Source organism: Pongo pygmaeus, chromosome 7, assembly GCF_028885625.2.
Source record: "Pongo pygmaeus isolate AG05252 chromosome 7, NHGRI_mPonPyg2-v2.0_pri, whole genome shotgun sequence".
NCBI lineage: Eukaryota > Metazoa > Chordata > Mammalia > Primates > Hominidae > Pongo > Pongo pygmaeus.
In genome coordinates this window covers 63,015,740-63,029,280 of record NC_072380.2, presented here as the reverse complement: position 1 = coordinate 63,029,280, position 13,541 = coordinate 63,015,740, and the positions used below count along the sequence as shown (strand labels likewise).

The 13,541-nt window shown below is 37.6% G+C and overlaps 1 protein-coding gene across 2 annotated transcripts in view; it reads left to right on the top strand.

The window, feature by feature from the left end:
* Positions 1 to 13,541, top strand: part of PXDNL (peroxidasin like) — a 516,310-nt gene that overhangs the window by 484,817 nt on the left and 17,952 nt on the right. The window contains exons 20-21 of one of the 2 annotated variants that reach the window (XM_054497848.2): positions 4,514 to 4,628; positions 10,711 to 10,840. In XM_054497848.2, coding sequence (XP_054353823.2) covers positions 4,514 to 4,628; positions 10,711 to 10,840 — 245 coding nt within the window. The remainder of the gene's footprint in view (positions 1 to 4,513; positions 4,629 to 10,710; positions 10,841 to 13,541) is intronic. The other variant, XM_054497849.2, reaches the window with a different exon arrangement.

Below are 13,541 nucleotides of genomic sequence, written 5' to 3'. Positions count from 1 at the left end.
CAGGAGGCTGGGGCAGGAGAATCACTTGAACCCGGGAGGCGGAGGTTGCAGTTAGCCGAGATGCCATCATTGTACTCTAGCCTGGGCAACAAGAGTGAAACTCCCTCTCAAAAAAAAAAAAAAAAAAAGAAGAAGCTGCATTTGCTAATAAGAGACTAGGGTGGGAGGGCTAGTCTTTTCCTAGGCTATCTAAATGGCATACCTGGTCAGACCAATCCCCTGGGCCCTATGTAAATCAATCACTGCCTCCTCAAGCCTCTATACAAAATTGATTGCATTCCGTCCCAAACCAGAGACCCTGTCTTGGGCGACCAGCTTTCCCAGCATAAGGAAGTTTTTCTCTTTCTCTTCTTTTTTGTCTATTAAACTTTATGCCTCTAAACCCACTCCTCGTGTGTGTCCGTGTCCTGACTTTTTCTTGGTAAGAGATAAAGAACCAGGGTATATACCCCAGACAACAGAGATGTTTCATATGCAATATGAATGCATTCATTCTCAAAGTGTTCCCCAAATTTATTGTCAGTTTTGTAAGTTTGCTTTCAGTTATTTGTACTTTTTCCCTTTTTGCAAGCAAATAAGAGGCGTTGAAAGTGTTGAAAATGAAAATCAGATATATTTTTGCCAATTTGAAAAATCAATTTTGACATATTTTTAATCTATGGAATGCAGCATTGGGATACTAGTGTTGCATAGTTGCATAGTTTTGATCAGTTCATGGAAAGACATAGGATTGCCTGAGCTACTATAGCTCAATCTCCCAAACTTGACCTTGTTTATTCACCACGGACTGTCAATCCACTCCAATGAACTGCAATATTCAGACATATTCTGAAAGCAACCTGCTGTCTTGAGAATTTTCTAATTTTATTAAAGTATTTACTAGGCACGTGCCACAAGCATGTGCTGAGTATTAACCGGTAGGTAGGACAAGGCCCTTCTCTTCTGCTCTTCTCAGAGAATGAGAGGAGTAAGACCCAATGTATCCAGAGTGCTGAGAGAGTGCAATGAGTTTACATTCGAATTGCTCTTGGCAGTTAAGAAAGGCTTCCTGGAGAAGGCTGACATGACACCTATGGCATTTGTCACTCAAGTGAGAGCAAATGAAGTTGGAGCAGGATCACTGGCTGTGGATTGTGCATTAGGGAGAAATGAAACTGGAGAGGCAAGAAGGTGCTGCATAGGGAAGAACCTTGTTTCACCCATTAAGAATCTAGGTCACCATTCACAAAGCAAAGGCAGGAGCAGGGTCAGGGTGGGGGCAACCAAGGCTGCCCTGAATGGGAAGATACACACACACATACACACACCCACCCACTGTTATCCCTTTTGAACACGAGTTATCTGGCTGTATCTTCATCCACATCTGTTGCTGTCTTCAAACACCATATCTGCTGTATTTCATGCCCCCATGTCACACATAGACCAGAAATTTAAACTGATCTAAATTTAAGTCATTTCATTTTACTTTCCACACTAGACTCATCCATCCATTCATTCAGTTAACAAATAATGACCCTATTATTTGCAAGTTGCATAAGCCAGAAATCTAGGAGTTAACCTTCTTCTGTTTTCCTCATTCTGTGCTGTAGTGTTACGGCTTTTGAGTCTGACCGTCCGGATTTAAACTCTGTCTCTTCTGTTGAAAAGCTGTAGGACTCTGTACAAGATAATATAATCTTTCTGTGCCTCAGGTTAACAATAGAGAAGATAATATTGAGTATGGGTTATTGTAAAGTTTCAAATAAATAACTCATGTAAAGCCTAAGAACAGAGCTTGAAAACATGTGTGTATATATACACATACACATATATATGTATGCATATGTATATATTTATATAAGATAAATATGCATAGGGATAAAATCAAAGCATCTACTATACTAACATTGCATTTAAATGTAAACGTAATGTTGTTTGCTTAAGAGCCAAACATTCAGCAATCAAGAATACTCTACTTCTTTGGCAGTATCTAGGAATAAATAACGAAGTGAATTAAAAGAAATGATGTCAGAACTACAACATTTTAGCTGTCACATTACAAGAAACCTGCCATGTCACTGCAGTCTGGTGGGTTGTTTCTGTTCAGGTGTACTCACCTCTGTATACCTGCAGTGTTATATACATGATTCTTTGCTTTTTGGGTTTTATTTATATGACCTTGAACAATCTATCAGTGCTTTAAAGTAAATAAATTCTAAAGCTTTATCTTTCTAAAAAATAATGAAAGACCATAGATGATGAGAGTTTATCTGCAGAGCCTTTTCTCTATATTTTTTCCTTTTTATATGAGAATTGGAAAGAAAGATATTTGGCTTAGCTGGAGATGCTGCATTGTAGTGGGGAGAATACTTGCAACCTATTGAAAATCAGGAACCATGCCTTATCCATTTTTATTTTCTCTACAGTGCCTAGCCTAATACCTTAATTCAGTACGATCTCCATAAATATTTATTGACAAAAGCTGTGTGCTATTCAGAAATAGAAAGACCGAGTTTCATTTTATGATTGAAGTTCACTTTCTTTAGTTGTATTCTTCGTAAATATTTCTATGTATTTTTTTTTTACTCAGAGCTGCAAATATTTATGTGTTATTAATTATCAGTAAAGTACTAAGTTGAGGTAACAGCATAACAGTAGGGGAAAATAAGCACCTGTGGGTCCCTTAGTATAATGTACAGCTTTATATAGAATGTCTTGGCTTCATCGTTATAGAAGTAGCAATAGGTCAGGTGAGGTGGCTCATGCCAGTAATCTCAGCACTTCGGGAGGCCGAGGCATGAGCCACTGCACCCGGCCTCCAGAAATTTTTTATCCAATTATGGTAATGTACAACAATATGATAATTAACTTGTAAATCTTATAAGAAGGCTTGGATTTTCTTCAGTGAACTGTGTTTGGATTTTATAAATAAAGATGTTTTTAATTGAAAACAAAAGGTAGAAGTAGAAATAAAAAAAAAAAAAGTAATAACCATAACCAGTATTCTAGACAATGTCACTGTAGTAATTTTGGAATGTTTTCGTTTTAGTTTATTTCTGGTATGTTTTAATATCAGTGAGTTCATATGTGTAAGTTTTACTCTTATTTTGTTTAGTGTTATAGCATTTGCAGTTTGTTGTGTTATTTTAAAAATCATCCTAAATTTCATATTCATGTTTGCTTAATTATCTTTCATGTCATATTCCTCTTGAATTTAATTTACATATGATAAGGTGAAGATGTAAGTGGTTTTCACTTTCTCTTCTTTTAAGAATAACTTGCTAGCTGCCCAGAACAAAAGTACTCTCTCCCTATTTTCCAATTTATGCTGCCTAATATACTGTGTTAAATTCGATTGCATGGTAAGATGCTCTCGGGTTGTTATCCTGTTTTATTTTTTCAGGTATTTCCCCATCAATATTAATAATTTTTATTTTTGAACTTCATATATAGTAGTTTTACTATCTGGGAATGTTGATTCCTACATCATTCTTTTTCATTTTCAAAATATCTTAGTTTCCAGACCATCTGTTTTCATATGAAATTTTAGAGAGTGTATTAAGCAGTTTTTGCATTGCTATAAAAAATACCCAAGACTGGGTAATTTATAAAGAAAAGCAGTTGAATGGGGTCACAGTTCTGTAGGCCATACTGGAAGCCTGGTGCAAGTATCTGCTCAGCTTCTAGGGAGGCCTCAAGGAGCTTTCACTCATGGCCAAGGCAAAAGGGAGCAGGAGGCAGGGCACACGACATGGGTGGGAGCAAGAGAGTAGGGGAGGTCCCACGCACTTGTAAACAACAGATCTCCAAGAACTCACTCACTATGGCAGGAACAGCACAAAGATGTGAGGGAGCCGCTCCCACATCCAGATACCTCCCACCAGGCTCCACCAACACTGGGAATTACATCTCAACAGCAGGTTTGAGGGGGGACATCCGTACTATATCAGAGACCACTTTTTAAAGTTCCATATTTATTTGCAACAAGTTTTTCATGTTATTCTCATATCTTTTTGATTGTGATAAAAACACATAACATAAAACTTACCATTTTAACCACTTGGAAGACACAGTACAGTTGTGCAACAGGGGATATCTTAAAAAACAAATCCCTAGTGGGTATCAGGTGTGCCTGAGACACTTTGAGGAGTTGCCAAATTTCAAGCATTCCACCCAGGACTCTACTGCTTCTTTCTTCATTGTGCCAAGTCCTTAGTGAATAAAAGATGCCGTGTAATCCATGCCCTTACTAAGATTCAACATCACTCTCCCTGGGGCTCCTCCAGAGGTTCTGCAGACTGCCTTGCATCCCACTTGCTGCTGCAAAACAGAGATTCAGTGACATGCAAAAGCAGGTATCTGAGACTGTGGTCACCCAGCAAAATGGAACGGACTAAATGAATCTCTCTCACTCTCGCTGTCTACTCTTTCTTCTTGGTACTCTTGCCCTCTCTGACTGTTAAAGAAATGATCTAGATGAGATCATGACATCCCATCTCACATGATGCTATTGTGGTTACTTCTTTCCCCACAGACTGTAGGGGTAGAGGACAGTTCAGAGCAGTGACACAAGAATCTCAAAAGAAACGCTCAGCTCAATACAGCTATCCTGATGATAAAGATATGGAGTCAAGTCATCTAAGAAGTAGGTATGTATAGAAATATCTCATTTCTTTAGGCAACATACTATAGATTTGCTTCAAACCTACAATTTGTTTTTATCTTTTTTAATAGAGACCACAGTTAACTTATTTACATATAGGATGAATCACATGAAAAGGAGCAAACACAGAATGAATTCTGTAATGTGTTTGGGTTCCATTTCACTCTGCAATAGCCCAACCAGAGCGTATTTGGCAATGAATTTTTCTCAATAAAGTGCAGAAAACTATGTGTATTAGATGCTAGTTTTGATACCTTAAATGACATTATGAGTTGATATTTTTCAGATTCTTTTTGAAACTATGAAATAGCATATTGTTTGCGAGAAAGGTAACAGTATCTATTTAAGTTAATTCATGTTAAGTTGATTTGAATTCATGAATAATATATGGCAAGCAAGGCTTGATTTGTGACCAAGATGGAATATTTTTGAACTCTTAGAAAATTGAGAAATGTCAATCTTATTCCTTTGAAATCCCTTAGGACTTCTTATGTGTAGCTTGTATATTAGCTTGATACAAAGTGTTGCTTTAAAAAGTTTCTCCCTACCATTGACTTGGAAGCTTCTGAAAGCAGAAACACTACCTTGGGCATAGATATGTCCAGTAGCTCCTTTTCATTGAATAAGGAGTCAGTACATACTTGTGAAATTAAGTTACCAAAATAAACATTGCAATTCACAGCTTCATAGGCCATGCAGGTTCTTTCAAGGAACCATATATCCTATTTTTGTTGTCTGTAGCTGCCTTCTAAGTGGTATAATTTAGTCAAATTCAAAATCCATTTTTGGCATCCATTTCTTCAATTACAGTTGTAAACTTGAACAATATATGGGCCCTGTACTCTAAGATTTAAAATTGAGGAGAGGAGATAGTGTTGTTGGACAGAAGTGTGAAGGCTTTAGAGTCAGGCACATAGATTCAAATCCTATTTCTACTGCTTCATAACTATGCGTGTTATATAAAATTTCCAAATCTCCATTTCCTCGCTGTAAAATGGGCATGTAATACCTACTTTACAGGATTATTGTTTTAACTTGAGGATACATATGTAAAGCACTGAATACTAATATAGTACCTAGCATTTTACAGGCATTCCATAACACATATTCTGTAATGACACATGCTGTTATAGTGTTCACTGCATGCCAAACATTCTTTTAAGCATCAAACAAATATTAACTCACTTAACGAAAGTGCTTATATGAGTACTGATGTGAAATCCAATCATGGAGTGAGTAGTGCAGAGCAAGGGGTGATTAATTCTTATTGGGGCCCTTTGACAGGGTAGACAGAGGAGGGATCTTGAAGGATAAGCTAAGATTTTGATAGCAGTTAGAAGAGTCCAAGTCTGAAAGAGCAACATGAGCAAAGGGAAGTGAGGTGTGTTTGGAGAATGGTACAACTCATGTGTCTAAATGAGTTGGTCCCAAATATTCAGGAAGCTGAGGTGGGAGTATCGCCTGAGGCCAGGAGTTCGAGACCAGCCTGGCCCACAAAGTGAGACTCCATCTCTAAAAAAGTTTTTTTTTTTATTTTTATTTAAAAGATTAGCTGGACATGGTAGCATACACCAGTAGTCCCTGCTACTAGGGAGGCTGAGGCAGGAAAATGTCTTGAGCTAAGAAATTTGAGGCTTCCATGAATTATGATCATGGCACTATACTCCACCCTGAGTGATAGAGCGAGACTGTCTATAGACCTCTATAAAAAACAAACAAAACCCCCAAAATGAATGAATGAATGAATGAATGAATGAATGAGTTGGTGTGTTCAATAACTAGGAATGAAGAACATTCTTCCAGAACGTTCTGAAAGAAGGTTGAGGCAAAGAGTGAAGAGCTGTAAATTCCAGGGTAAGGAAATGAAATATATTTTGTGTTCCTGGAGCTAATCCCTGCAAGGTAATTAGAACTCTGATCAGGAGTTGGAGTCCTAGTGAGAACCATTTTTTAAATAATCTGAGTGTTGGAAACATTCACTTGGCCCTTTTATTTAGCATTTCATCTGTTTTTCTATTGATTCAGGTGAAGCGTTTTACCAGTGTGTCATCAGAAGTGGGTACTGGACTCACATATTGGAGGGCAATTTCTCTTGTTTTATAAGATGGTGATGGGGATCAGTCCCTTCCAGTCGTGTCCACAAGCACAGGCATGGATAACGACACCCATTACTACCTTCTGTCCTTTTCTACAGCCACACCCAGCTTTTACCACAAAGACTCATTTTGCTTGTTTTTGAGATAAAATTAACTTATTATTGAAACACTTAATACTCTGGGTGGCCCCATTGAAGCCCAGCTCAGATGTTGCCTCAGCTAAAGATTGGTTAATTTTATTTTTAGCCTCCTGCCAATCTTATCAAACTTTTACTCAAACATACACCTTACAATTATGAGTTCAGTTTATCATTAATCTGACAATAAAAAGGTAAGAAGAGCTCTGATTTGTTTTGTTTTATAACAACACACGCTTTAGCAATCCTTTATAGATTGTTTCTGTTGTTCTTAAATGTACCATAGTTGTTTAGACCAGAGGAGGTCAAATTCCCTCAACCAACATGCACAAATAACTGCGGTTATAATTTCACTTCTTGTTTTCTCTGTGTGCCCATTTTATTTGCACTTATCCTCTCTTCTCTATCTTTTCTTTCTTCTGTCTTGGTCACAAATTAAAGCTTCCTTTCAATACTATATCCAAGAGTCTTTTTTTATAAGCAATATGTTGAGTTTTATGTTTTTGGTAAGAATCCGAAATATAGCAACATTCACAGTGTCTTGGGTTTTTGTCTTTCATTTTTTGCAATAACCTTCCTACCTGGGCTCTTTGCCTCTCTTCTATCCTTCCAAATTGTCTAAAATGTAAATCTGATCATTCTTTAAATTACCCATCACTCTCTATGGATGGAAAATAGACTATGTGCTGGTTAAGAGCAAGGCCTTTTTTTTTTTTTTGAATACTAATCTGCATCCCAGCTGTGCAGTTTAACAGCTCTATGTACTGTGGACATGTTAACAACTTTCTAAGCTGCAGTATTCTTACCTGAAACACAGGCTAGTTAAAGTGTCTTGTAGAACTACTAAGCAGTTAAGTGACACAAAGTGTATGCTAGCACTTTGACTCCTGCCTGTGCAGAGCAGGCACTAACTACATGGACCTGACATGGGATTCTCTTTACACAGCTTCCCAGACTCATTACTGCTCTGCTCCCAGGCAGAAGGCATTGCCTTCTTACTTATTTATGCATTCATGTTTGTTTGAGACTATCAGGGATTTTATTCTTCATATTGTGTGCTTTTCAGAGATTTCTAAATTTTTTTTTCAATCTGAAATCAACAATGCAAAGTAATTTTTGAGATAAAAGAATCATTTTTCCTGAATAATTTAAGTGGTATTTTTTTCTTCTGAACTTCTGCTTAAACAATTTTTTTCTAAAATAACATGTGCTACCTTTACTATGGAAAAAACCTATTTGTAAATGAAATAATAAACTAAAAATATAAATAATTATGTTAAAAGTGTAGTCTTATGAATATAGGTCACCCCTCCCCTATTTTTTAATTGAGTACTGATGATTTTTCTCTTATAGTTTACTGCATTTTGCAAATCTTCTTAAATAGCATATACTATTTTTTATGGGTAAAACTTTATTTTTTATATATTTTATTTTACTTTATTAATTTTATTTTATTGTGATAAGAACACTTAACATGAGATCATACCTCTTAACACATTTGTCAGTGTACAATACAGTATTGTTCATCTGTCCATTGATGGACACTTATATTGTTTCCATGCTGTGCTAATTATGAATAATGTTGCAGGTAACATGGGAGTGCGGACATCTCTTTGATATCCTCATTTCAATTATTTTGGCTGTATACCCAGGAGTGGGATTGCTAGATGAAATGGTAGTTCCATGTTGCTTTTTGAGGAGTCTCCATACTGTTTTCCACAGTGGCTACTCCAACCCACATTTCCACCAACGTTGTATAATCCTCACTAACACTTTTGTTATCTTTTGTTTTTTGGTAATAGTCATCCTAACAGGTGTGAGGTGCTATGTCATTGTAGTTCTAGAGGACATTATGCTAAGTGAAATTAGCCAGTCACAAAAGGAAGATATTGGATGATTCTGTTTATATGAGGTATCTAAAATAGTTGGATTCTTAGTGGCAGAGAATAGAATGGTGGTTGCCAGGGGCTAGGAGAAGGAAGAAATGGAGAATTGTTGCTCAATGAGTAAAGAGTTTTACTTATGCAAGACAAATAAGTTCTAGAGATTCGCTGCACAACCTAGTACCCATAGTTAATAAATGGTACTGTACACTTTCAAATAGATTGAGAAGATAGATCTCATATCATCATAAAAACAAACAAACAGAAACCAAAACAAACCACATGCACACTTGAAAAAAAATAAGGAAATTTTTGGAGGTGGTGAATATATTTATATTTAGTACTTTGTAATATCACAGGTATATATGCACATGTCCAAACTCATCAAAATGTATGCATTAAATATGTGTGTTTTTGTGTGTATCAGTTGTACATCAGTAAAGCTTAAAATGTATTATTGTTGCCTATAAATACAAGGTTATATTTCTTATTTGTCTTCCTAATGCGGATGCTATGTGTCTTGCTTCTTTGCCAACTGTTGTTTTGAAAGAATGTGAGGAGCCTAACGGCTGCACCCTCACATCCTGCACCCATCTACCTGAGCAGAATGCCTGATGCGTGGCCCATACCCACACATATTTGTTAAATTGTGAATACTGTCCTACTCCACAACATCTGGGCTCACCAACATCAGCCACTTCCCCGTGTTCCCACGTGTGGTCTTTTGACTGTTGGTTATATCTTCCATACGTTCATTCAGGCTTCTTCAGGATTAAATACCTTTGATTAGACACCGAAGATTTACAGAAGAGAGCATTATGAAAGTAAAATGTCCAACCATTTGCATTAATATTATCCCTAACAACACTTGTACATTTAAACTGTTTTAACATAGTACTGTATAGAAGCTAGCATGTGGTCAGTACTGATTCATGGTGCCTCTAGCTCACAGTGTCTCAGAGGACATGGAGTTATCCAGTGACTAAACTATTGCTGTTGGTAACTTTTGTTATTTTTCTTTGTTTCCCTTTTTTAAATTCCCTGATTGATGTAAACTCTATATTATGTCTCTGATTTATGACTTGTTTTAGAAGCTCATAGAATGTACTGTTTCTGGCAAGCCATTTTCTTGGTAAACAATGGAAGACATATTTCAAATAGAATAAAGCAGAACAATTTTGAAAGTTATAATGGTTTCTTCACAAGGAACAACTTTTTACAAAATTTGGAAAAACATTGAGAACTTGAAATGCAGATATCATACCCAATAAATCAAATCTATCTAAAAATATTTTTAACAATACATGATAATTGTAAATAGAAAGAACTTTCATTTCTATTTCCCAAATTAGTTATTTGCTTCTGTTTTTTGAAAGTTTCAGTAAACTCTAAGAAACATATCTTAAATTCAACCCAAGTTTTCCTTATATCCTTTTATTATCAAGACTGAGCTATTTTGCATCAGGTTAAAGGTTAGATTTTTGTCACTCATAGTATCCTTATCTTATTTTAGTTCTTGCCATGAATTTATAATAGAGAAAGCAGCTTTCCTACCTGGCTACTGGATAATATGTTATATTAAATTTGTCACTGCTCTTTCACTGTTTAAAGTGAAATGAAGAATTTGTTAGCAAAAGACATACTTTAAGGTCTAAATAATATATCAAATATATATGTAATACAACATGACATTTCCTTTATGTCATAAGAAATACTTTCTTATAATTTTAGATAAATTACATGAATCAGATGTGACACTCTGGATTATCATCTTATCTGCCGTTTAATTTCAATTTTGAATTCCACTCATACCATTTTCCTTTTAAGATCACACAGAACACCAATCACAATGCCTTGTATGTGCCAAATGACCAAAGAAGATTTGATGATATTTTAAAATTCTCACACAACTTTTATTTTTCAGCATTTTATTTGCTTCTTGTTATAAATAGGCAACAAGATAAAATATATGTGGGTGAAGATGCTAGAAATGTGACAGTTCTGGCAAAAACAAAGTTCTCCCAAGATTTCAGCACGTTTGCAGTGGAAATTCAGGAAACCATCACAGCACTCAGAGAGCAGGTTTGTTTTCTCCTCAAATAACATGTCCTTATTGTATGCATTGGAATAACTAAACATAAAAGATTTGTCCAGTAACTCTCCACAATTACAGCACAGTATCAGAATAATAAAAACCTATATAGGGAGTTGTACTGCTTTTTTTTTGTTTTCACTTTTGCTTTTTTAAAGACACAGTCTTTGTTCTGTTGCCCCGGATGGAACGTAGTAGCACAATTCTGGCTCACTGGAGCCTCCACCTCTTGGGTTCAAGCGATTCTTGTGCCTCAGCCTCCCAAGTAGCTAGGATTACAGGCGTCCGTCACTACACCCAGCTAAGTTTTGTATTTTTAGTGGAGATGGGGTTTTGCCATGTTGGCCAGGCTGGTCTTGAACTCCTGGACTCAAGTGATTTGCCCTCCTTGGCCTCCCAAAGTGCTGGGATTATGGGTGTGAGTCACTGCACCGGCAGGGAGTAGTATTGTAATAAGAATTGAGTTGGGAAAGGAGGCCTTGGGGAAACACACTACAAACAGGCAGAGAGCCTCATCCTTTCTACCTAATGCTCGGGGCTCTGATGGGCGTGAATTTGGTCGGCACTGGCTCCACTTGCTGCTTCCGACTGCCTCACCAGCACTTTTCTGAATAACTGTGAGCTTGATGCTTGCTTCGTCTCCACAGATGGAGATAATTTTTAACAGCACGATGTATACTTTTCTTATCAATTTTTCTTGGAGTAGAGTCAGAGAAGCTTCTTAGGAATTACTGTTTTCTCTGGCTTTCTTGTTCTAACAAAGTTGTGGAAAACAACATTCCCACACCCCGCTATACTTTTGCTTATTTTGTCAGTTGTTCTGGCTCATGCCTTATTTCATTTTTGCAAAAACTTGAGGATGAATCAACAAGAAGGAAAAGACTTGTATTGGAAATTGCAATGTAGATGTTTTTATTCAAAAATATATGTCTGATTTCTTTCAAGGCATGGTGCCAAGCTGTCTGCTTCTTAGACAGTAATGTCACTGTGAGGTATATGCTTTTCTTCATAGCATCAAAGCCTTGAAAGCAGAAAACACCGTAGGAGGATGGGCTGAGCCCAGGCTGTGCCATCAGGAAGTTCTGCCCTCACTATTGGCCTGACCCAGTCAATTTATTTAATCATTCAGAACAAATATCCTCATCTGAACTTCAGGACTATTGTGAGGATCCAAAGAGATTCTAGAACTGAAGGACTTTGTGAACTACAAGCCCCTTAAAATATGATTGCTTCTTTTGGATGTGAACACGTCTAGTCCCAGGTGGAGGGGTGTGATTACCAGGTGCATATGCTTCCCTGAGACGCTTGCATTGGGAGGCTAAGCTGCCTGCAGCTGCGGTCTGTATCAGTGCCTTCACTTGACCAGAAATGGCCACCATTGAAATCACTTGTCCAATCTGAATCTTTTTTCCTTTTTTTTTTTTTTTTTTGAGATGGAGTCTCGCTCTGTCACCCAGGCTGGAGTGCAATGGCATGATCTTGGCTCACTGCAACCTACCTCCGCCTCCCGGGTTCAAGTGATTCTCCTGCCTCAGCCTCCCAAGTAGCTGGGATTACAGGTGTCCACCACTGTGCCCGAGTAATTTTTGTATTTTTAGTAGAGATGGGGTTTTGCCATGTTGGCCAGGCTGGTTTCGAACTCCTGACTTCAGGGGATCTGCCCACTTCGGCCTCCCAAAATGCTGGGATTACAGGTGTGAGCCATTGTGCCTGGCCATCCAATCTGCTTTTTTTTTTTTTTTTTTTGAGATGGAGTCTTGCTCTGTTGCCCAGGCTGGAGTGCAGTGGTGAAATCCCAGCTTGCTGCAACCTCTGCTTCCCAGGTTCAAGCACAGCCTCAGCCTCCCGTATAGCTGGGGGACTACAGGCGCCAGCCACCATGCCCAGCTCATTTTTGTAATTTCAATAGAGATGGGGTTTCACCATGTTGGCCAGGCTGGTCTCAAACTCCTGACCTCAGGTGATCTTCCTGCCTTGGCCTCCCAAAGTGCTGGGATTACAGGCCTGAGCCACCATGCCCGGCCCAATCTGAGCCTTATAAAAATCTGAAAGACGTGAGGCATTGCTTCTAGAAGGTTACCCTTAAGATAGATAGCATGCAATGGTTGGGGTGACTGAGAACTCTGGACATCACAGAGTCCGGAAACCCTATTTCATCCTCGTGAGTTATTGTGTTATCAGGGAAGAGATGTTATAACAGCAAAGAAAAGTCCTCAGAGCTGGGCTAGAGAAGGTGGGCCCAAACAATTTAAACATTAACTCATATATCACTCAACAAACTATTTTTTCATAAATTTAATTTATGGATTTACAGACACAGGTAGATTCCACGAGCAACATTTCAGTTCAATTTCCATTTCATTACATATTGATGGCGATCATTGTGTATTTGATATGTGCTGTAGTGATTAAAAACATCCCAGAGATGTATGTTTTTAAACATACCCCAAGACTGCAGTAGTTGCCCCTTCTAGGTGTTTAGTAGCATTCTTAGTACTTATCTCTAAATTTATCAAGATGGAGTGTTTTCGCCTGTTTAATTGTCTGTCTCTTTCATTCCATTGTTAATTTCTTCGTAGTTGAGACTATTTCACAGGGGTATCTTCAGAGCCTGATACAAAGTCTGTGTTTAAAAATAGCCAGTTTCTTTGTGTTGGAACATGAAAAATTAGCTCTAGATCTCTCCATAAT